Source organism: Bactrocera oleae, chromosome 4 (assembly GCF_042242935.1).
Source record: "Bactrocera oleae isolate idBacOlea1 chromosome 4, idBacOlea1, whole genome shotgun sequence".
NCBI classification, from domain to species: domain Eukaryota; kingdom Metazoa; phylum Arthropoda; class Insecta; order Diptera; family Tephritidae; genus Bactrocera; species Bactrocera oleae.
In genome coordinates this window covers 64,696,683-64,722,113 of record NC_091538.1, presented here as the reverse complement: position 1 = coordinate 64,722,113, position 25,431 = coordinate 64,696,683, and the positions used below count along the sequence as shown (strand labels likewise).

At 34.5% G+C, this 25,431-nt stretch overlaps 1 protein-coding gene across 2 annotated transcripts in view; it reads right to left on the bottom strand.

The window, feature by feature from the left end:
- Wnt5 (Wnt oncogene analog 5) overlaps positions 1–25,431 on the bottom strand; it is a 200,203-nt gene that overhangs the window by 134,104 nt on the left and 40,668 nt on the right. The window contains exon 2 of one of the 2 annotated variants that reach the window (XM_014247383.3): positions 6,789–7,492. In XM_014247383.3, the coding sequence (XP_014102858.2) occupies positions 6,789–6,907 (119 nt within the window). In that variant the 5' untranslated portion in view covers positions 6,908–7,492. Of the gene's footprint in view, positions 1–6,788; positions 8,373–25,431 lie in introns of both variants that reach the window. The other variant, XM_036369975.2, reaches the window with a different exon arrangement.

Genomic DNA, 25,431 nt, shown 5'->3' with positions numbered 1-25,431 from the left:
TAAAAAATAAGAATAAAAGTCAAAGTAATCGATATTAATTGAAGTTTTGAGGTTGGTGACGTCATTTTAGCTGACGTTGCCTAAATAATAAATAATTACTTTTTTATCACACAAATTTAAAAAAAAAGATCCTCACAAGTTATATGTATAACTTAATCTAAAAACGAAACCGACCAACGGTTTGGATTCAAATGGAAACCTTTTGTTACCTCTTTCTCGCTACGAGGTCTCTCGTATAAACCACCTTCAGGCCGAATTAAAGTTACTTATTAAGGAAAAATATCTTTTATGATGAGAATTCTCTTGATTTTAATCGGTCAGTTCATATAACAGTTTCATTTTATATAGGTCCGATATCGACAGTTCCAAAATATTAGCAGTCAAATGGTTCAAATAGTAAGTTTGTGAATGTAGGCTATCATCCAATTGTATATGAGCACAATTGTAGAGGAACATATTGAAGTTTTAAAAGAACATTTAATTACAAATTTAGGACATATGTTTTAAGCCCACTTTCAAGTAATAGATTTGATAATATCTAAACAAAAATTTTGTATTATTAAATAGGTGTTATACGTCTGTTAAGCAAGGCTCGGTATTCATTATTCCTGATTCAAAATAAAAAATTTTAATAAACGTTTGATAGGTGTCATCTAATCTATTTATTGGAAAGTCGCAAAAGTATATATTGAAGGTATTAGAAAAAAGAACTGGACAGATTGTAAAGTAAAATTCGATATTTGTTTGGAATTGCGCATTGACATCATCATCGTTTTTTGTAAGCATTATTTAAATCAATTCCTTCCATTGTAAAGAAGTACCAGAGGTAGGATCAATTTAAGAACAATAACAATATGAAATGTCGCTAAGCTTTGACAGCATTGTAGCTAAAGTTTGTAAGCCAAGCGTGAATATTATTTTTTGGTAAAGACCTTATTTATTCTCAACATTCAAAAGTTATATGGGTCACATTTTATTATATTATACATCACATTTGCAAACTTCGACTCTGCTGAATTTTTATGCCGTAAAATTGCGTAGTGAAAATATGATTTCTGAAAATATTTGACATATCAAAATGAATATATGAACATATTCAGACCTTTGCTAAAAGTGACGTGAGAGACGCCTTCATTTGCTATAACTAATGCGAAGACTTTCTGCCAAATGATTAATGCTTTCTCTGTCATTATGACTGAAGTGCTAATGTGGCAAGCGGCACGAAAAGCCTTGCATACTGAGCACATATACCAAACATATAGCTGTGCGTTTAGAAATTTGTGTTTGTACGAAGTTTCTCGCTTAAAAGTAAGGAAAGTACATAAGCATATTAAGGTGCTCAGGGGAGAATCATGCTTATGCATAGAAAAACTTGAAACTAGAACGGACCTGCTTGATATAAATACCCGTGTGAGTACATATTATGCCTTTTATATAATAGTGTGTAAGCTATGCGTGCATGCAACGGCTGCAGCTTTTAATCCCCACTGCATGCCAACCCCGAAATTGTGTGAATACAAAAGTTATCAAAGTTGTAGCTAAGGTAGTGCTTAGTAACTTAGCAAATTAAATGTTTAATTAATTAAGCTGAATGCTAGAATAGAAATTCCGTGTAGTATTAAGATTTTTCAAAGCCTTACATACAATGAATATGGATATTAGCAGCTGTGCGTGCCGTTCCACAAGTTCATATAGCGCTTTGCGTAAGCTCCAACAACTTTGAATACCCGGTGATTACAAACCTTCGTAGTAACTTTCAGCACACCACATTCTAGGCATTTTAGTTTACAATATTTTACACTTAATGTCAGCAGCTAGAGTTTAGCCGCATTGTGAGTATCTACACAAGTGTGAGTTGGTTAAATGGAAAAGGAATGCATGCATTATATTGTGCTGTTGACTAGTGAAAATTATAGCAATTTGCAGATGCTCACACAAACATACACCCATGTAAGAGAGCATACTTGTATATATTCACCATAACTGAAAGCATACTATTATACTTAATGAATTCATTAATACGCACTGAAATTGTATGCGTACGCGCTGACTTGACGCTAGTAGCAGTCACACACAAATATTAATTATAGTAGTAGGTAGATAGGTATGCAGATATATGCCTGCGTATCAACATTTCTAATTAAGCTCAAGTATGCTTGACCTAATTTTTGTCTTTATCTTAAGCAAAATCTGAAGGCGCGTTACCGGCTGCTAGTTTGCTGAGTTAGCAATAAAGAAATTATAATTATATAACCATTTATAATCAGGAAATGAAAGACTCCAAATAATTATATCAAATAATTTGTTTGGAAATTATTCAACTGTTAAAATAATTGAAATTAATTTAGTACAGAGATTAGCTTACTCAAGAATGGTAATACTTCAAAAGAATTTGATATTACTTATCGAGTATCAAATCATTTATATGAAGTATCATATTTGATCTGATCAAAGATATCATAATAGAATTAATTTTGGATTTGAAAATGCGGACTGCTCGAAAAAACAATTTACTACGAGTATGCAGAGAGCCTAGTAGACGGGTTGAAGAAACAATAATTTATTACTTAATAGTTGTTAACCACATATTATGTCTCTATACTTTAAATGTTGATCCTGAGTACGACTGAGATTATTAAAAAATATAACCATGATTACTTGTTAACTCTATTACTTAACTTACTTTGTGGATATTCAAGTGCAACCAAAGCAAGGAAAAACATTATAATACGCCACCGGTGCATTTTTTATTGCATTAAAGTGTAAAAAAGATCTTTGTCTTGATTTTGATCGATCAGTTTGTGTGGCAGCCATATGCTATATGTTATATATGTCCAGAGAAGTTGGTTTTGATATGCCAGAGTGATCGAATATCGGTGATTCCAACAAATGAGCTTCTTGGCAAGAATTGTGCAAAATTTCAGAATGATATCTCAAAAACTTTTGACTAATTCACGTATACACAGATAGATAGACTTGACTAATCGATTTTCATGGCATAACAAAAGCACGAAACAAAGTCTATATGCTAAGGTTAAAACTGATATTAAGGGGTAAAAAGGTTAACAGATTCGGGGCTAAAAAGTTCAGATTGGTAAAAATTCTTTTTTACTTTAATAAAACAAAGTTTACAATAATGGTGTCTGTACAAACATAAAATATGTGATTTTATAATTAGAATTATTAGGATAAAAATCGAGATGATGTTGTAATATATCAGCGGACCGACTATGTATAGCAATAATTCCTTATCTAGATCTTAATCCTTAGGAAAACTAAAACAGTTACAAAACTTGTAGACGGAATATTTTCGCTGAAGATATTTCATTGTACATGATGAATGAATATATTCAACTGGCGTCAGAAACTTTTTTAAGTTAAATTAGTATTTCAGCGGTGTTTTCTTGACATTCAACAATAAAAAAAAATGTGAGAAAAAAATAACAGTAATATAATATATAAACACGAATCCTTCTATTTAGTTTTGGGCATCAAGTCTCAAAGAAGTCAAAATGTCCTTTTGGTTTATAAAATATTTTTGAGGAATAAGTGGGTTCAAAAGTAAAGTTAACTCATAAGCAAACAAGCTTTTAAAAATTTACAAGTTACTCTGAAATAATCTCAGTATGCAAAATAGTAGCAGAAAATCCTTTAAATATCCAGAAAACCAAGACATTATTGTTAAATTAGCAACATACAATACATTTAATGGCCACATATCTAAATGCAGTAGGTGTAGAAAATTACCACCCACTTGAGTACCAACAACGAGCAACAACACATCGCACGCCAGTAATTTATTGAACATTTAACAGCGCATAAAATCGCAGCAAAACAAGCAAATTAACAGTGTCATTATCGTTTGCCAGAAGGCGTGCTTGCAGCAATAGTAATGAGAACAGAAACAAGCACTCAAAACGGCCTTGCCACTCGCAATGTCACAAGCGCGCATATTGCATGCAGTATGTGCAACCACTTGTTGCAGCAGCCGTAAGCCATAACGCATGCACATAAAAACCAGCGACAAGCAGAGATAAATGCTTTAGTCTATACGTATATAAATGTATGTAGCTATATAGTAAATGGATATATAAGCGACCGGCAGCGTTGTAATGCGCTTACATGCCTCGTGGCCAATTGTAAATATGTGGTGCACTTACACACCTTCAATGGATAATATAAACTGATATGAGAAGCGATGCATGTGCATGTATGTGTGTTTGTGTATAAGTATGCGATATGCACATAAAGCACTAAATTTGATTATGGCCACAAATCTGGTGTTGCCGACAGCATTTAGCTAGCACCCGATTGGTGGCAACAGCGCGTTACAGTGCATTTGTGGCAATGTTTACAATAACAAAAACAACATTAAACGATGTAAAAGCACAAAAGCAAAATAACAGCTGGAGCAAAGTGTCATGATCCGCTCAACTATGCCACTTAACAATACGATTGCTGCAACAACAACAGCGATAGCATTGGTATTAGAAGCTACGCATTGCACACTGCTTTGGCACAACAACAGCAAGCAGTTTAATAGCACCCAAGCGCTTTAATGCGCCAGAAAAGTTAGCTGCAGCACTACAATGGACTTAGCATCTAACTCGCACAAGTCACGAAGTTGTAGCTTCCAGCGGCAATACCTATGCATACAAATACATACATACATACGTGATCACCGCACTTAACAGCACCGATGGAGGGGATGCTGCTTAAAATCATAAAATTTTCAAATTAATGCTGTGCGTGATTACTCTGCTCTATTCGACTTTGCTCTGGCAAGTTCCCCACATTTCTTTCTGTTTGTATGTGTGCGTGTGTGTGTTATTGAAGCAGAGCAGTGCAGCGGCGGCGCATGGGGAGCGATAAAGAAAGTCTTTTTCTAATGCATTGCAGTTGCTTGACTACTACTCACACACACACATACTGACGCACATGGATTTTGTTGCATGAAATAAAATAAATATCCAGCGATTTAGTACAAAGCTTCGGTGTACATTTGTATGTGTTCGCATAAGCAATAAAACGTTTTGGAAGGAATTTAGAAAATTTGTACGTTTTAAAAGCTTATAATCATAAAGTTGCTAATTAATTGCATTTACTAGTATGTATTATATTTTATTATGGGTTGTTATACCACTTTGCTCGAGGTGAGAAATTTTGTGGTAGCTTTAAAAAGAGAGCATTAAGCGAAAACTGTGTACCATTTTGTATGCCGGGATAATCGGTTTACAAGCTGGCTTAAAGTTGTTAATTAAAAGTTCTATTATTTTACTCAATCCACGTCACAAGTATGCTACAAGTGTAATAAACTGTGTAGAGTCGAGCTATGAAACTATTAAATACTGCTGTAAGCTCTTATGAAAATGTTTCTCAACAAAAAATTTGTAAGCAAGGATCATACACATGGCGCTCTACAACCATCAAGACATTTCAATAAAATTGTTAAAGAGGAAAGAGAATGCATTGCTGAGAGAACACATATGAGTATTTTCTTCCATCTGAAGTGCCCTTAACTCAAAAGAAATTTCCAGTAGACTACAATCTGATCAAATTTGATGCGTACTGACAAAAATATTCAATAAGTATTGCCTTTGAAGTAAGCTTCTGAGCCAATACAAGCATGCCAACGCATAATCCAATTTCCCATACAATTGCTTCAAGAGTCGGCTGAGATGGCCTTCAGGATAAATGAAGGGTCCTTAGGTTTTCAAATATTTCGCTATTTCGGTACGATTCTAGCATTGACACGCTTCATACCCAAAATATTAACAAAAATGTATTGGTGCGTGGATAAGTCGTAATACAGTAGACTCCCGAAAACACTGCAGCAACATTTTCAACGATTCCGTAGCCTTGAATCCATTGGAAACCCAAAATTTCAAACAAACTCGTTGTTCATTTATTTTTTTTTTTTTAGTATTAAAAATTTACAGACAAACTTTTTTTGAAGATAAATTTAAATAAAAATACCTCATAACTTAAAAAGAAAATATACTTGCTCCTATTATTATAATTTTATTTGCAAAAAATTGTGTTTCGAAATCCAATCCAATCTTAAAAGCTATTGTGAGAGTGACATAGAATATGCAGTTAGGTTACTAAGTGTCTCTGTGAATAACCTCACTTACATAGGTGGAAATAGAGAAATACTTCTTGAGTCGATTGAGGCCATAATAATAATAAAATATTAACAAAGGCATAAATGCATAAATGCACTAAAAGCCTAAAAATCTATTATTTTCGGGTAATATCATCGATATCATTATCAATTCGAGTATCGTTATCGAAATTCTATTTTCGGTTACGATCATATAATAAAATAAATATATAACCGTAATGTAACATTTCTTAGCCAAATTACTAATTGCCCCACGGACATTGCAAATGGCTTTCTTTGTTGTGTCCTCGTCTGCTATCCCATTTTTGTGTAAACTCCCACATTTTCAGCATTTTAACGGGCATTAGCGAAGCAATTATTCAGATTTTCAGCAAGCAGTTACAAATTTGTTGTCGTCTTCCACAATGCTTTCACACTTCACAGTAAATGCAGCACATTCTTAAAGCTTAACATGAAAGCGCAAAATAAAAATAAAGAGTGATATATGGATTTACGTGCATTTAACACCAGTCTGCGCGTGCGCAAAAAGGAATAATAAGGAAAATGCGTCGCCGCTGGTTGAAAATAGCAACGAGAATTAATATGACACTATGTATATACACGTACGCATACAAATAGAAATATAAATAAAATATATATGCATATATATAAATGTGCAACTTACATCCATGTCGGTACGCCCTGCAATCCGACGCAACCATCCAAAATGCCAGCCACGAGTACAAATGTCGTTATAATCCACAATGAAAAATGTTTCCTTTTAAGAAATTCCATTTTGACCATTTTAGAGTCACAGTCGCAGTCAGAGTTAAAGCGACGGCGACAGCAACAGCGACGACGGCGCTGGAGTTGAAGTTGACAACGAAGTCGGTGGCAAGCGCTGCTCAATAAGTTGCTGAAGATGTGGATGAATGCGAGATTGTCAGCGCGGTTCTTGTTGTTGTGGCAGTCACTGACTCAATGCTTGGAATTGGTTGTTGTGGAGTCGAAGTAGCAAGGATGCTGCGAGACGCTGTGAAGTAGTAAGCTGGCGAGGTGGTAGCTGCCAACTGCGTGCTCTTATTGCTGTTGCAGTTGTTTTTTTTTTATATTTATTTGATTAATATTTTTTACTTTATACCACTTTGACTCAACGATATATGCTCGTTTTTATTGGATTCGCGTAATTTTTATATACGCATTTTTTCGCTTGCAGCTTTACTTTGTGCACCGCTGCCTGTTTTGATCACAATTCGTTTTGCTTCCTTTCTACCTTTTCTTTTTTAATGGAATTTGAAGACTTTTCTTTGATTTCATATTTTGTATTTCACTTTTAACACATTTTTTCACTGTATTTTTTCTTATTTTTTCTTTAATAAACTGGTTAGCCTGTAATTACACAAAAAATATACAAACATTTATTATTAGATATTATTAATAACATTTTAGGCTGCTTGCCCTGCACGTAATATATAGGTATATCCGTTTCCGGTTGTATTAAGTGCAAAACGGTGATCGGTGGTCAACTCGCATTAACGCTCGGCGCTCATTCCACGCTTTTTTGTCCGCTCTTTCTGTTTTGTTTTTGGTTATTAATCACACTGTATTATCCTACTCATGCCGGCATACCGCCGCGCACCGCTCTGCTACACTACACCGCGCTGTCGTGGCGCACTTTTCACTCCTTTTGCTTTTGACTTTTATTTTCTTTCATTCTTTCCCTTTCTTTTCACCGACTCACTGCAGCTTATTTTTACGTGACTTTTTGAATTACACAGCAGCAGCAGCAGCAGCACTTGTCGAGTATATTTTGCGCGCACAATTTTTCATCATTTCTTGACACTAATGACATTTTATTATGGTTGTATTGCGCTCAAAGAAATTCAAGAAAAATCACATTAAAGAAATCAAGGCGCTGCACGGCACACACGGTCGTTGTAGTGAATAGCTAGTGAATGAAATGTTGCCTTTGAGCTCACCGCTCCAACACCAGCAGACGCATTCAAACACACACACGCACAATTGTTGTTTTAATATTTTTAGCTATAATTAAAGTATCATCAAACACATCACTGACAGCCATTTCTCAGTAGTTCATTTGTTTCATGTTGCTTTTTGTTATTGTTTTGTTTTGCATTCAACTTGGCATTATATTTTTCCTTTGAAAATACGTCACTCTTTGCTCTTTTATTTGTCTCACATTCACTTTGTGTTCGAAAAGTCGTAAATCCTTCAATTTCTAAGATTTGTGGTCCACACACATGGAAAGCTGTAAGAAAAATAACAAAAAGAGCAATTATTGGAGGAATTAACTTATTGTGGTTGCGGATTTATAAGAACTGTTAAATATTTATTTTTGTTTATTAGAACATTATTAGTTACAGAAGAACAGTTTGTGGATCAAAGAAAATACTGCAATTTAGTGATTTTGGTTAAAGTAATATAAACTGAGAAAATTGTACACAATTTTCAGATTAAATGACAAGCTCACTAATGACTTTCGAATGCAGACATAAAATATAAATAATACTCAGAGAGAACTGTCAAACGGCCACTTTTTGTAGGATGGAAAAATATTTTAGGTAAATTATAAGTATATATGTATAATATATTATATGTTTATAGTATGAAAATATATTAGTAAGAAATATGAGTATGAAAACATTTATGGAACAACCTCGATACTATTTGACAAACATTGGGCCTGTATAGCCAAAACATAAACATATATTTATATATACTTGTATATTTTTTTACAAGTAAATATTTGCACGAACTCATCCTTTTATAAGGACTAGATTAAATTTTCATCTGCGATATTTGACCACATGACTATCTCGACATTATCGGCGAAAGAAGCGGTTTTCGTTGTCTATCTTTGTCTAAGATCTGTACACTCTGTAGCAATGAAGAAACTAGATTACACTTTAAAGAGGTATCCGTACAAGAGAGTACGTATCAAATTCAACTCGGTGGCTTTGTTGTTGCTTTCATATCATTTTATTATATCCTAAATTTAATATACCCTGAAGTTTGCCACGAAGTTTGTGACACGCCGAAGGAAACGTCGGAGAACCTATAAAATATACATATTCATGATCAGCGACAAAAGCGGAGTCGATTTAGTCATTCCCGTCTCTCTGCCCGTCTGTATATATGAAAACTAGTTCCACAATATTTGAGATATCTGGAGATATCAGGAGTCTGCTCATTCTTTGAAACCGTCGATATTGGACCCCTATATGCTATATATGCATTATAAACTGATCGATCGAAATCAAGTTCTTGTTATGGTTATATTCTAAGAAAATACTACAACCTCCGTACAGATTATTCAGATTGAACTGCTTTTCCACTACCATAGGGTTCACTACATTTGTAAAAAAAACAAAAAAAAATTTTATATTATTGAGAATTAAAGACTTATAAACTTGTAAAATGATTACTAGATAGCTAGTTGAATGCTCGACTACCACTAAAGGCCATGAAGAGTTTTTATAACTAAAATTTACGAATAGGCATTCTTAACAGTTAACAAAACTACAGTGGGTATGGATATTTATTTGATCCTTAACTGATATTCACACATGTCCGGACAACTATCTATTCCGCTACACCATTCAAACCAAGTTTACTGTAATAAACATAAGTAACAAAAGGCAGTGGTATGAAAGACATCAAACAACAAACCCCAAAGGCTTCTTTATGCACGCTTAACATTATCAATTCGCATTTATAGAAAAGTTTATTTAATTCACTAAGCACAAATACAAACGCAGACACTATATACAAAACATGGCATGTGAATACAATTCGTTTCGGTCGGTCACGCTTGCTCAGTAAATCAATAAAATTGCACACATCAAAGTCATTGGTAACAAAAGCGAAAGCCGTAGCACGAGAAAAGACCCAAACAATAATCACAACAACAGCAATAACAAGAAGGGTAAAGTTTTGGCCAACATTTCATATGCTCGGCCAAAAACAAGCTTTGAGTGTGTATATGTTTTTGATATGTGCAATAATTTGCCCCTTACCCCTTAGGCACTCTTTTAATGTATCCTCATTGACTCACAACGGACTCGGCCGACTTTGTTGGAGTCAAAACACCATGCACCGTAGAGACCATTTAAATTGTCACTGGGGCTTACACACGCACACACAGGCATCTAGCATATACATACATATACGCTTACAACTGAATGGACAATCTGTGAATGCCGACACGCACGCGACAGTGCATATTTGTTTGTGTGAATGTGTGTGTGTCTTCCTGCCTTTTCGCCCACCGACTGCTGCTCACACTCTGCATGTGGCACCAAGTCAAAGAGTTATGAGCATGTTCATAAATTAAACGACTTCCCTTCGCCGCCAACTTCACCGCACACTCCGCATTAACCGTTACACAAGACTTTTGAGTTGCAACTCGTACACCTCAACTGCCACTTGCAACAACTTCCTGTGTGTTTCAGTGTATACTTATGTATGCCTGCCACACTCATGTGCCGTTGCCACAGTTCGAGTAGATAAAAGTACTGCAAGTACAATGCAACATCCATACTTATTTACGTATATGCTTCTTGTGAGTTACTCCTTTATTATTGCTGAGATTGCTATTTGCTGTTTTCGCTCGTATTATTGTTGTGCCTGTTGTTGTTGCTCTACTTGGTGGTCAGTGTATAATATTTTATGATATCTTTGGGATTTTCACTTCACAAGCATACTCATATATCAACAAACATTGCAATGGCAATAATAATCAAAGCCAATGGAGATTTGTGTGCCGGTATAGGGTGTGTGTGTTTGTTGGTGTGGAAAATTGGCAGTCAATTCTCGACTACAGGCGCACACATAAGAAGCTATGATTTTTGGGGGTGTACTAGTTACATCATATGGCGGTCAGAAATCGTATTTAATTCTGAAACATATTTCAAAGGAAAATCCTTTTGAGAGGGTTTTTCCGCCAAAGTTCTTTCTTAGGCTCAAAGTAGTACTAGGTTGCATAATAGCTTCTTGATACATTTCTAACAGTTTGGTATCCAAATTAAATCAGTTTCAATTATCTAGGTGGGATTACCATTATCTCCGTCAGCAAAATAAGCTCCTGGTTTTAACCTTACCGAACTTACCTAATTGAGCCAGTTTACAAAAAAAAAACCTTGTAATACACTCCTATCCAGTGAAAAATATGAAACATTTGTATCTTAATAGCGTTCCCTTAAAATAATAAATTAATTTTGTAACTTGTATCACTAAAGAACTCTTACCACCCTTGAAAATGTCCCATAATGTCTTCTAGAAATCAACAGGCCTGTTAAGAAGGTCTAGATTCTATTAAAGCCTTTTAAGAACTTTGTACGCATCCATACAAATCTGACTACCCGATGATCTATGTTCTATATCTCTCTATATGTAACTATATTTATTAGTCAAACTTGCTTTTATACCCTAGATCTTTAGAGCTTGTTTATAACAAATATAGTTTTCCATTCTACCACTAGCTATGCTTTCAACTAAATCTAGAAAAGTCTTTATTTTTTTTTCTGTCAGTAAGAATTCACTCACTTTCAAGTTCAATATAAAAGTAGTACCACAGTGAATCACTAAATTTTTTATTGCACTCAATGACCAGTATGCCGACTTGTACGTTTGTCTGTGCGCTATTATGACTCACTTTTACACCTCCCTTTTGAGTTCCGGCGCTTATGAGATTTGTAAAATTGTGGTTTGTTCAATTTTCACAATTTTCATTCAGCTAACTTTTTGCAATCCATCAAAAGGCATTATAAACACACACAAACTGCCAACTGTGCGTGTGTGTGTCTATTTACACAATTTATTACCGACACATACGGCAACACATATAAATATTTCTTTGTGTTCAAAAATTATAAATTCTTCGGTTTTTGTGGTTATGACTTGTTTTTATTTTTATTGCTTTGTCATAGGAAATCCATGAAGACATACAAAAGTACTTATACGAAAAGTATATTTACACATTTGAAAAGCGGAAATGGCAACATTGTGTGGGTGTTGAAAGCTAAATGAAATTTATACGAAAATGTTTACTTTTTCTTGTGTTTATTTATTTATTTACTTTTCTGTAAGAAATGTTGCATGTGGAAATCTTATTTGTCACGGGATTATTTGCATGCTTTCAATTGTGTCGTTTTACGATATTTATCTCTTAGATAGATGCTAAATATGCCATTAATTTTGTGACCGAATATAATTCTTATTGTTGGTTAAGAAAAATAAGGAAAAGGGAAATGTTTTTGGGGCCAATTTGGATTTATGTGCGAATTAGTTTAATTGACCTTCAGGGAATATTAAGATTTTTGGATTACGAGCAGATTCCGTAAGGTGTAATTTAGCGCTGGTAACAGAATATGGAAGCAATTAGACAATAATTCTAGTTAGTCGTGACTAACTGAATTAAAATTGTAAGAAATACTCTACAATAGTTAAAAGTTATTGAATATCAGTAATTTTTTTTCGCTTCCTCTATACCAAATATGTTGATGGCTAATAGCACACAGCATCATATTTTAAGTGCTAAAGGATTTTATATCAATCTCTCTAACTCTTGAAATTGAAATAAAATTTTGATTTAGAAAGTTAAAAAAAAAAATCTTTAAAACATAAATGCAGGTTTAATTCAGTGTTGCCACAAGAACGGTTTATAACAAATAAACTGACGAAAGTTATGTCCGAACTTCTGACTTGGAAATTTTTAATTGCATTCAGCACAGTATTCAGTAGCAATGCCATATTTGAAAATAAGTCGATCAACCTTATAATTTAGCATGATTTTTAAACAATAAATTCCATTTGCTGATTAGGAAATAAAAGAAACCCACTAGACCATAATAACCAAGCTATGGGTAATTAAGACATAGAAAATCTAAAAATAACCGTAGTACTTTCTTGGAAAAAATGCTGAAAGAGAAAAATAATTGGTTTCGCACAACAACGTGGGTGCCCAGACAACAGTATTAATAACAACATTGGCTCATTAGAAATATTATTGAGCAAAAATGCACGAATTACCGTCGCAATTAGTCACACGGTGCGAAAGGATACACTAAACGAACGGCTATGTAATGAGCACATGTGCGTTTTTTGTTATCGCACATAAAAACCTCAATCATTTTTAATGACTCACAAACGTGACAAATGGCTGAAATTATTCACTCCTAATCCACAATTAACTTGCTTTAGACACACATTTATGTGCTGAACAAAGAATGTGGCAACAATGTAAACACATTTTATTTACACAAACGCACTTTTTATGTTTTTTTTTTTTTCATTTTAAGAAAAAAATGCTGATAGTAATAATCTTTAATTGATTTTTAATGTTTCTGTTCCGTGATTATGGTATTTTATCAACGCTTAAGTGTCTCACATTGGACATAACAAAAAAATATGGTAAGCAATTGTGTCTTTAAACTACCCTATAGAGTGTGAGGTTATGGTGAGGTATGTAACTATTCGTAGACATTTTTCCAGACTACCTACAAAAATTTATTAAAAGCTATAAAAAAATAAACTGCTGCACCTTGGGGAGAATAGGACGTATGCAAAGTTTCAGATCGTTATCTGAAAACTGGTCACGCTGATCATTTCTTTATAAATTTAAGAGGGACCCGACTTTTTTTTCAGAGTATTACAAACCTTTTATACTCAACCCTAATAAGAAAACTCTTGAAACTTGCACAGTGTTTTTGTTATACTGATGATAGAACTTTAGTTTAGAATTTACGGTAAAAGTATTTATCTAGGGAGAAAGAAAAATCATGAGTCCTCTTAATTTTGCTTCTCTAAGCTTTCCATTAGGGAACCACATTTTTTTCTATCTCGTAGGAGTCGTAATGCTTCGAAGTAAAGTATATCAAAATACTCTTATATTTATTTATATCTTGGATAATTGCATGAATTCTCTCCATTTAATCCCCCTTATATTTACTCGTCCACTGTCGTTCTAGGTGTGAGAAGATAAGAAGGGTTAATGGAGAATAAGAGATATGAGAGACCCATTTTAAAGATGTCACATAAGAGCGGATTGTAAGAGCATGATTTTCCCGAAATCAAAGTAAAAGGTATTTGTTGTCTACCTGTCTGTTGTACTGTTCGTCCGATTTTTATGAAAACTAAAAAGTGGAAAATCGAGGCTATAAATTAATATTATTAAATTATATAACTATATAATTACTATAACTATAGATTTCCGCAAATACCTAGGCATATTTGTGGAGCACAAATTTCAGAGGAAATTGGATTATATATAAAAATAAATTCATAATAATATTATTTATAAAAGTCAAAGCTCAAATGAAAAGTATTCATTATTTTATGCGACGGCAACGAGCCTCTTGAGAAGTATACTTTTAAAAGTCATTTTGCCAGTATTTTAGATTCCGCAATTAGAGTCCAGGTTCGAAGAATAAACTCACGAACAAAATTGCGACTAATGCAGGTACACTTACTCTTCAGTATCACTGCACATCTCTTGTCCGCTTTTGATTGTGTGTTTCGCTGGCTATGCGACGAAAAGCCTCAACACTGACAGCTGTCAGTGCGTAAAATGGAGCGGATCAAGCGAGCCAATGTAAATGTTTATCTCTGTGCAGATATGAGATTGACGTTAACCGACCATCAAACTGTTATAGTTTCAAATTAAGATGGTAGTGACCCTGTGAGTTTAGGTATGTAGTTTTGTTTACTTACTTACGCCGTATGTGGCTAGATTTTTATGGTAAATGGATTTTAAATTCTTTGCCACAACTTTTATGAATCCTTTTCAAGTTGATAAGCGGATTTTTACGACTTTTTTAGTTCCAATGTAGTTATTGCTTTGTTTAGTTTTTTCTTCGTTTTGTGTTTGCTAAGTTCAAGAGTGCTTCATGTTTACAGCAACAAAATGTTTATTTCTTTTTAATTTCGCTTTGCATTCAGTTTAAGATTTCTTAGCACATTTTTGTGCGTTTTCATTTTGCTTACTTTTCAAAATGCAATAAACCTTTTGTGGCCTTTTAGAGAATTATCGGGCAATAGCAAATGCTGGTGGCATGCAACAAAAGTGTCGGCAATTAAGTAAACACATAAAAGTCATTGTCAGCAGCAGTGGCAGCAACAGATAAATGCCCAAACACATATACACTTATAAAACTTATAAAATATACAAAAATATATAAATATATACCATATATATATGTATGTATGTGTGTGTGTGAATCTTTCTTTCATTATTTGTTGTTTTCATGCACTTTGCGTAATAAGAGTTTACTTTGCTTTAATTAATGCCAACGAAAATAAATTTGTTGCTGCTGCTGAGTGAAAATGAAAATATAATCACGAATCACTAAGCAAAAACAATCAAATTGGAAATTCGAGTAATTTCAACAGGCGTTTACGGTTTTTATTAAATAATCATTTTCCTGCTCTTTAGTTTATTTAATACTGTTTTTTTGTTATGTCTTCTCACCGCAATAACCATCGAAATGGCAACAAACTGTGTGTGCCACAAAACCTGCAGCATAAATATACGTACATATTTACAAACAAACAACAACGTTGAGTTTAAAATTCTACGAAAATCTACTTGAGAAGCAATAAAAATAATATAATGAATGAGTGCAAAAATCAAAAACAGACAGGCGATGTCTTTATACGAACGCTGGTAGTTAAAGCGTGGCCTGCAGATTTGTGTGGCCATCATTTACACGCCAAAAGGGCGGAAAATCATTTAAAGTCCATTAAAACTTCACTGTGAAATTCACGGCACTTCACCTTGACAATGGAAAGTCAGTGGCAGGCAGCACTGTAGACGTAGACGCCCAAGTATACCCTGCATACGAATACTGTTACAGACTTTGCTAAATACACTGGTGCGCAGGAAAATTGAAATTAAGTTGAAATAACTGTGTGTTTCGAAAAGTGTGGAGAAAAGGAAAAAGTGGAGGATTTTAAATGCTATAAATTCCACTGGCATGGTGAAAAATTTGTATGACCCCATTTTTCTAACAAAATCTGCGGTTTTACCTACCGAGTATCTATTGTAAATTGTATTATGTGACATGTGGTTAATGACAAATTTTTGAAAAGTAGCCATCAAATTATTATATCTCCTTAAATTACCTCTAAAAAACTAAAGACCTGGTTAGAAGCACAGTTAAGTATTAACAGCCAAATCTTCATAAGTTTAAATGAAAGCTCTATAATGATGTTCAATAAAACCTGTGGCAATAGCTATCTCTACTTAGTATATGAAAGTTCTTAGAACCCGATAATAAAAGCTTGCAAGGTTAGGTTCTAGTACTGAAAGTTGTTGTATAAAATAGCTACTGCAGAAATGAACAAAGGAAAAGTTTAGATTATTAGTAAGACCGAATCTCGGAAAAAATGTATCAGCAAAGAAATGTGTTTTCAATCAGTGAATAACCAATAAAAAAAAAACGAAAAAATATCAACTCTGGTTGAAGCGAAGCTACAAAAGCCTTCACAAATATAAATGTTTCTATACAAGAACTTGATTTTGAGCGACCAGTTTGTTTGACAGTTATATGCTATAGTGGTCTGATCTGAGAAATTCTCCGAAAAATGTTTCGTTGCAATGAACACGAATCCATGTTAAATTTCATGAAGATATATATCTTATCAAATAAAAAAATGTACCGCACAAGAACTCGGTTTTGATCGTTCAGTTTGCATATACTATACCTATGTTTTATATACTATAGTGAACAGATCTAAACCATTTGTATGGAGATAGTACCATTGCCATGGACAATAATTCATGCTAAATTTTGTAAAGACATTCTACCAAAATAAAAAGTTTCGCATACAAGAACTTGACTGTGATCATTCAGTTTTTATGGCAGCTATATGCAACCCAATCGAAAATTTTAAACTAAATTAAAAGCGGAAGTCATTATTTTGCTCATTATAATGATTATTCGACATCAGCGCTTTCGACAAATTAGCAGCTTCTTCTGAAGAAAATGACATATGCAAAATTTCAGATCCATATCCCAAAAACTGACTGACTAGATCGCGTATATACAGGCAGACAGACAGACGGACATGTTTAAATCGACTCAGCTCGTCACGCTGATCATTTGTATATATAATATGTATACAAGCATTTTATAGGATTTCCTTCTAGGCGTTAAAAACTTTGTGACAAACTTAATATATCCCATTCAGGGAATAATGATGGACCAGAGCGGTCATGGAAAATAGTTTATGATACGAATAATTAGCAATTTTATTTTTTTGGGCAAATTGCAAAGTTTTTGACAACTAGGATTAAGGATAAAACCTCTATCATTATATAATAAATAAGACGAAGAACATAGTTTATAAATTAAAAAGTTTGTATAAAACTGTTATTTTGTAGTAGAAAACGTTTTTTACTTACAAACTTTAATTGAATAAATAAATACTATTTTTTCCCGCATAACTGTAAGCGCATTTATGTCGCTTGGCCATTCTATGTTAGTGATGAGACCTCCTCAAGTGTGCCACTTCAATTAAAAAAGACAGAATGAACGAATAACAATGAACAAAAAGCTTTACTTCCAAGTGAACAAACATCTAGCACGAAAAAAAAAAAATAGAAAAATTAAAACGGAGAAAAAGTTACTGCTTTAATGGTGCTAATTAACATCACAACGGTGCTATCCAGTACGTAACGAAGAGTGCGGAGCAGAAACAAAAGAAATTGCAACAAAACAAAGCTCATTTGGAGCATTCACACGAATCGTCGAGCGAGGCGCTGAGACCATGGCGCAAATGACCCACACTGACACGCGGCAGATATGCCAACAAATGGCCGGTAGATTGGACGGCAGACGGAAAGCATGAAAAGCGCACATTATTGGACAGTCTAGAGCACTCAAAGAAATACACATACATACAAACCTATATGCAAGGGGGCTATATAATGCATCAGATCATTTCGTATGTTAGCACCTACACGGCTAGCTGTCGTTAGCGGCAACAATGCGCCTCAACAGACCGAACACGGTGAATTAACAAACTCATTTGCCGCGTTGCAACATAGTAACTGTGTCGTTTTTGTTAAATGACGACTGACTACCGGCAACACTGGATTTAATCGTGGCAACGCAATCACCAAGTCATCGTGGCTGAAATCGGCGTCGCCACTTTGCACGCTAATGTCACTTAATCCCATGACTGTGATTGATATTTCCAATTAAAAAAGGACACAACCGCACACACACACACACATATACATGCACAGGGCATATGGTACTCGTGTGCATTTACACAACAAATGAGCAAACGTATGCGAGCACATTGCAGTCACTCATTGACTCATTCATTATTTCATTCATACGCCACTTGCAGTCACACAAGAGTCAAGGCGGTGGCATGTCAAGCTATGGCAGAAAAAAGGTCAGTCGTGCCATTAATAGGTGTATTTCTCTGTATTGGTGTATAGGTACGTGTGTGCCACAACGCGCAAGGCGGTCCAAAAGTTAACCACTTTGTGTATAGTCAATCGACCGTGAGAATAACAGAGCTAACAAAGTACTTTTCCTGACAACCTCTGACAACATTTCTGACTATTTTCCTTCATTTCTGACTTTTCCCTCCCATTGCTGTCAACTTTTCTGCTTTTCTACTTTTCTGCCTAGCTGGCTGCGCCGGCATGACTCTCACTTCTCGCACAACCACAACCATAAGTGCAAGTCTCAGTCCTTCATATGTAGGTGGTATGTGGCACGTCTCTTCACATTTCATGTCCACAACTATTTCTTATCTCTTCCTTTTCATTCTTTACCCGGCTTATTTCCGGCATTCAAGTCAAGTTGGCTTTAGTTGTGCCTTTTTCACATCTATTTTTCTCAAATCATTGTATCAAAGAAATCTTAACAACATTACTTCTAAGTATTTCAAAAGTACTTGTGCACATAAGTATACAATAAGTAGCAGCAACTTTCATGCATAATGTGTTGGAAATAGTCTCATCTCAATTCGAATCAATCGCTATTAACTGATGACGTTTGCGTGTGGAGCTGGGAGTTGGGGTGAGATTAAGTGATTTTCTTAGATCTCGGTTAGCTGTTGGTGCGGCCGTTGATGTAGGATATCATGCGGTAGACAGACCTTTTTTGCGGTACATTATGTTTTCACCACATTGATTTAATTTTAAAAATCGGTATTGACCTACTATGATTATATACATGAACCTATGATTATATATGTTTGTATATGGTATGTGAAATTTTTTGCGATAATTTAATTTTTAGTGGTTGTCATGGTTTCGTGTCTACCATACTATGTTCTCTGCCACTGATTGACATCTATTTTGCTCATGAATTTATAAAGGAAGCGTAACTGACTTGAAGTAGTATTTCATTCTTTGATTTTCATGAAGTGGTTGCAACCGTATTCTCAGCTAAATTTAATAAAACGTGATAAAAGGTCGGAAAAATCAGCATGAGTGGATTCTAGGGATTTTTCACTAATGTTGCTACAAAGGCTTCACTAGATAATGAAAATAAGAGTATACACTAAGACTAACTGCACTGCTAAGATATTTCTCTAAAACGTCCCGCTACTAAATTAACTTATGTTACAGTTCGATACGAATTGCCAAAACAGCAACAAACCCTCGGAATTGCTGAAAATATAATAGTAAAAAAACAGAAAAATAAAAAACTGATTTTATACCTTACAACAACAACAACACGCCTTACATGTTGCGCTAAGTGTTAGTCATCCAAAGGAACATTTTAAAATATATTGACAGTTAGAGCCCCACTGGACAAATTGCTTTCTATAACGATTCAAATTATTTGGTCAAGCGAGATTTCAACATGTGGAAAAAGGAACAAAAAGTGTATTATAATTTTACAAAGTCACGAAAATTTATAAATAGGTCGACACTCTGCTTACAAGTACTTGTAGATAAAAAAAATATGAATTCAATTTCATTATAACGAGGGCCCATTAAAACAACTAACATTCCTTCTGTTATAAGTCGAAAAGTTTGCGGTCATGTGATTAGGTGATCAAATTTGACAACGTTTAATCCAATTTTCTATACACTTGTTATAAACCTCGAGAAAGATGACCTGCCGTGCTTTCTGTGAATATTGATTTTTTCGGTTTCGGTTGATTTTTGAAGCACCATTCGATAGATTGTTAGACAGCTTCGAGGTCGTAAATGTAACCCACGTTTCGATGTCTGTAATGATGCGTTTTATAAATGTAGGGTCCTCAGCTACGTTGTCAAGCATCGCATTTTGCTATCTCTACTCGACGTAATTTTTGCAAAAAATTCATTCCACTCATTTGCAACGTTTCTGTAGCGATTCTATAGGAAACTCAAGCAAACTCGTTGGCCAATTTTTTCCATTCTATGAAGATAAAACCAATCAAGGACAAAAATATTTTTTGGCTTCCGCGCGAATAAATGAATTAATCCGGATCAAATATGATCAGATAATGTATGTAATCAAATGTTTCTAGGCCTAACACTTCTGTATCAACAGCCGAACTATAGTTAGCAAACTGGTGGTTTTATATTATTTTAGAGAAAACCATTGGAAAGCTTGAAATTCATGAAAACTTCACCTTAATCACATCTTCTAAATATTATTTATTTCACAATCTCAAAAATTAATAAAATATGAACGATTCCAAGAATTTCCACTCAAAATCACATAGAACTTACAAAGAGTGCACCTCAAGAAGCAGATAGCTCAAGCTAAAAGGTAAAGGAAAGGAATATTTATTTTTTCTTGATCCGCTAGAAACTCAAATTAAATGTAATTTCTTGAAAAGAGAAAACATATTTTTGTGTCTTGACCTTAAATAGTATTCCCAATAATGACGTGAGCTTCTAATGATTATGAATAAGCCTCAAATAAAACTCAAACTCATTTTAAACATGTCATAAGTTTTACACACCCAGAAGGAAACGCACTAAATCACTGTGTAACAACATCTCACCAACCAATTCCCTCTCACACAGAAGTGTTTACATAATATATCGATTATGAGCACAATACTCGCAACGGCCAAGTGTAAAATACTTATCATCAATAAATCAAAGTATGGCAGCAGCAAGGAAGTAACTAGTTATAAGTGGATAAATAAGTATGCCACTTGCTCGCCAGAGTGCGTGTGAGTTGGTTAACAATATTTGCTACCAGTTTAAGGACTTACTGGGAAGCTCAGCTGCTAAGCCACAGCAACAATACACAACAATAATTGTGGCGTAGAATATTTGCTTTCTACCCATACAGACCTTCTACAAACGCTGTAAAACTACCTCTACAATAATAACAACAAAACACGTAAACACACGCGCTGGCAACATTTTGGCCAAGTAGCTAGGAAGTATTAACAACCGCACACAAGTAAATAGAATAGCAAAGCTTGGTAATATTTGCCTTTCTGCTTTCAGATACGAGGCATACAAGGAAGGTGAAGCAATGAACCCCTTTCACTAGCGCGTACCAGAGCCTCAAGCGCATTTAGAAGTTAAGTATTTGAGTATACGAGTATTAGTAGGATTTTCTATGCTCGCACCAAATACTAGAAATGAAAGAAAGTTAAAAATAAATACAAAATGTGTTAACACACACACACACATATTGTAGTTGTGTATGTGTCAGCTAACTGGCGGGAATTCCCTGCTGCTCGTGCTGCAACATGCCACATTTACATATGCTCAACTGATTTGCCATTTTATTTTATATATTTCTCTCTCTTTTTTGAAAATATATATTTTTTTACTTTTTGCTTTTATTGCGATATTTATTTATATTTTATGTTATTTCCATTATGTGTTGCGATTCCTCGTGCCTGCATGTTATAGCGAATTCTCATATTATTATAGCGCTTTCGTGTTGAGCATTAGTGGATTGCACTTATGTGGGTTCTGTGAACGCTTGTGTTTGCTAAGCTCAGGTGCAAATCCTTTAAAATGTTATTTTACCTACAAATGCCAAAAGAACTGAATGACTGACGTCCTAAGCGTATGCAGCACGGCGAGGGATTATGGGGCGCAAAGTGTGAGGCATGTGTGGAAGCAACTATAAAATATATACCTAAACAAATAGGCAAGGCTATGCCATGCGGATGTGGAAGTTTACCCATTTGTGCCTTCCGTTAAGTTTACAAATGTGCGCACACATCCGCCTACATATGTCTATATGTAAATTCCAATGTGTGCTGTGCTGTTGCACTGCAGCTTTGCTTGTATTTACCGAACGCTTTTATCAGCTACTCAGTCGTATATTACATTAGCTGCTTTCCCTAAGCGACTTATGTCGTTTTCAAGTTGCCAATACACGTGGATAAGTACCATATGCTCCTGCATAGCATATACTTTAACTGTATATGTATATATGAATGTGTATGCTTGTCATGTGTGAAAAACGCTTTGATTTTACCCCTTTACACCACACACACATTTTTTAAGATTTTTTTTACAATTTAAATCCGCTAAGCAGCTACTTGTGCAATGCACACACAAATATGTATTTATATACATATATCGACAGTCACATTGCCGCAGAGCCCAAAAGTATGCTTATTCGAAACTTTCACTTACTTCTATTGTCTACTTCTGCAGTCGCAAATGTAAGCCAGGTACGCCAACAACCGTATTCACTTATATTTGCGTGTGTATGTATTTCAGAATCCGATTTGATCTACATTTATTTTGCAGATTTAAAGTTTAGCAGAAAAAATGCATGTATCTTTTATTTTGTCTTTTTTACTATGTATCTTCCCAACCCCTCCTTTCAATTAATCAGCTTGGTTCTTCCTTGGCAACCCATAAACAAACGAATTCTGAGAAGATACAATGCAAATAATCTGCTAACAAATGCTTTGTTGTGGCATTAGCGCGCATGCGTACTAGATTTCCTTTATTTATTTATTTACTCATTCATTAGTAATTTATTTGATTAAATTACATTTTCGTAATTCAAGTACCTTTATATTACCTTTTCGGTGAAATGAAAGCCACCGTAAGTGCCATTACTTTCAAAGTAGATAAGTAGCTCTGTTTAAGTACCGCCAAGTAGTGCTTCCATAATGGGAGGCAGGAAGTTTTCTATAAGGTTGCTAAGTCTGTTAGGAGCTTGAAGGATTTTAAAGAATTTAAAGCTTGGAATTTCCAAATGCAGCACATTTAACCTTCTTTGTTTAGTTTCAATATTTTAGTTGTGAGAGATTTTTTGAAGTTTTTCTAATTATGGTTCATTCTCTCTGCGCTTGTTTCACTTTTTATACTCTGAACTGGGTAAATTAAGTGTGCTACGAGATTTGTAACACCTACAAGAAAACATCGGATACCCTATAAAATGTATATATAGTATATAAATTATCAGCATTACGAACTGAGACGATTAAGCCATGCCCATCTGTCCGCCCATCTGTGCTGTCTGTTTATATTTACGCGAACTAGTGTCTCAGTTGAGATAGATTATTGTCTTGAACAATGTTGAAATCTCCGAAGAAATTGGAAAGCTGCCATACAAACTGGCTAAACAAAATCAACAATTTTTGTGACAAGAAATTTTTTTATTTTAAATTATTTAAAATTTCCAGAAGAACATTTTTTTACCAACCAAACTCTCTGCAAAAGCTTTCATACCAAGCTTATGCAAAGTTATTTCTGTCCTTAAACTAAGACAATCACGAAAGTCAATTTCTAGTAGGTATTCAAACTCACCCACCCAGGCCAAGTCAACAGAAAATATTGCCACTTACATATTAATGTAATAAATGCAAGAAAGAAACATTCACCCTATAAAATTTTCGAAAAAAAGCACAAAATATCATCAAATATTCTTCCTGGTGGAATCCGACTAAATCCATTTGTCACAAAATTGCTTTATGACTCACTCACTAGCCAGAATATGTTGCATACGATATGTGCAAGCAAACCTTTTGCACTTACATGTGTATATGGGTGTGTGTATGCACGCCCTTTTTACAACCCATTCACCATAAGTAGCTATGAAAATCCACATTGCACAAAACATTAATTATTCAGCACTTTATGTCTGGTGAAGTTGAAAATTTCCGACGCACGGGATGCTCTTGCAACGCCGTCCAAACCAAAGCAACCGACCGACGTAGCAAACAACAACTAGTTTAAAGTATCAGTTTGCCACATGCTGTCGCATTGGGTGCACAAAACTTTGCAACAAATGCCACACAAAGATAGCTGAGCAGCTAGCAAAAGCAAAAACTGTTTTTATACGAATGTTAGTATGAGGGTGTGTATGTGTGTGTGTGTGTTTTTGTAGAATTTGAATGCAAAATGCACAATTCCTGGGCAGAAGTGGCAGAATATGAAGAAACATTCCGACATTTCGTGCACTTCAATGCTGCAGATATATATTTATGTAGCTGTAAATTTTTTTGTTGGCAACAACTTTAAAGTGTCAACAGGCACTTTTGCACTTTGTTTGTGACAGTTGTTGTCATTTTGGCAACTCAGAATTGTTCGCTCTCATGCCAATATATATGTATTTATGTTTGTGTGTATGTATGTGTATATGTTTTATATTGTAAGCATTTTCGCATTGCAGCATAGTTTCTGTAACGGACACAAAAGCCATCGCGTAGCCATAATGGCTCTTAGCCTATTTTCACAAATGGCCAAATGTGTCTGTGTGTAAGTGCGCAAACAATGGCCTTTGAAAGCCTATGTGTGTGTGTGTGTTTGTACGAATATTAATAAAGACAATAAAAGGCTTTAATTTGTACTTAAAATGCATATCCTCTTCACTGTGCAGCTATTATTCAGCATTTCTCAAGACCATTTGGTCGACAACAACAACAAAAAGTGTTTCTGTTTGTTTGTTTGAGTATTGAAGAAATTGCTTCGCAAGGCTGTTGCAGCTGAAGTGTGGCAAGAGTAAACCGCTACATGAAAAGTGAAATCGTGGGATACGTGCCGAGAAAAGCTAAATGAAAAAGCGTTTTAAGCTCGTTTTTTTCGCTTTTATTGTTATGGGAAGTGGGGAGAACCATTTTCAGGCAAGCGGGATCTTTGAATTCATACTTGTATACATATCGGTATTTAAATAGTCGAAAAATTTAATTACTTTATTTTAAGAGTTTTACTCTTTAGATTTTATAAGCACAGTTTTAATTTGCAAAATTATTTTAGTCAACGTACAAAAAAATATATTTGAGTGATATTTAAATTTAATTTATTTTTCATGGTCAAAAATTTATGTAAGTACATAAGTCAAATTTTATTTTTTCAGTGTCACAAGTTTTCAAAATTACATTAGCTAACTTTTAAAAGTATTTTTATTTGT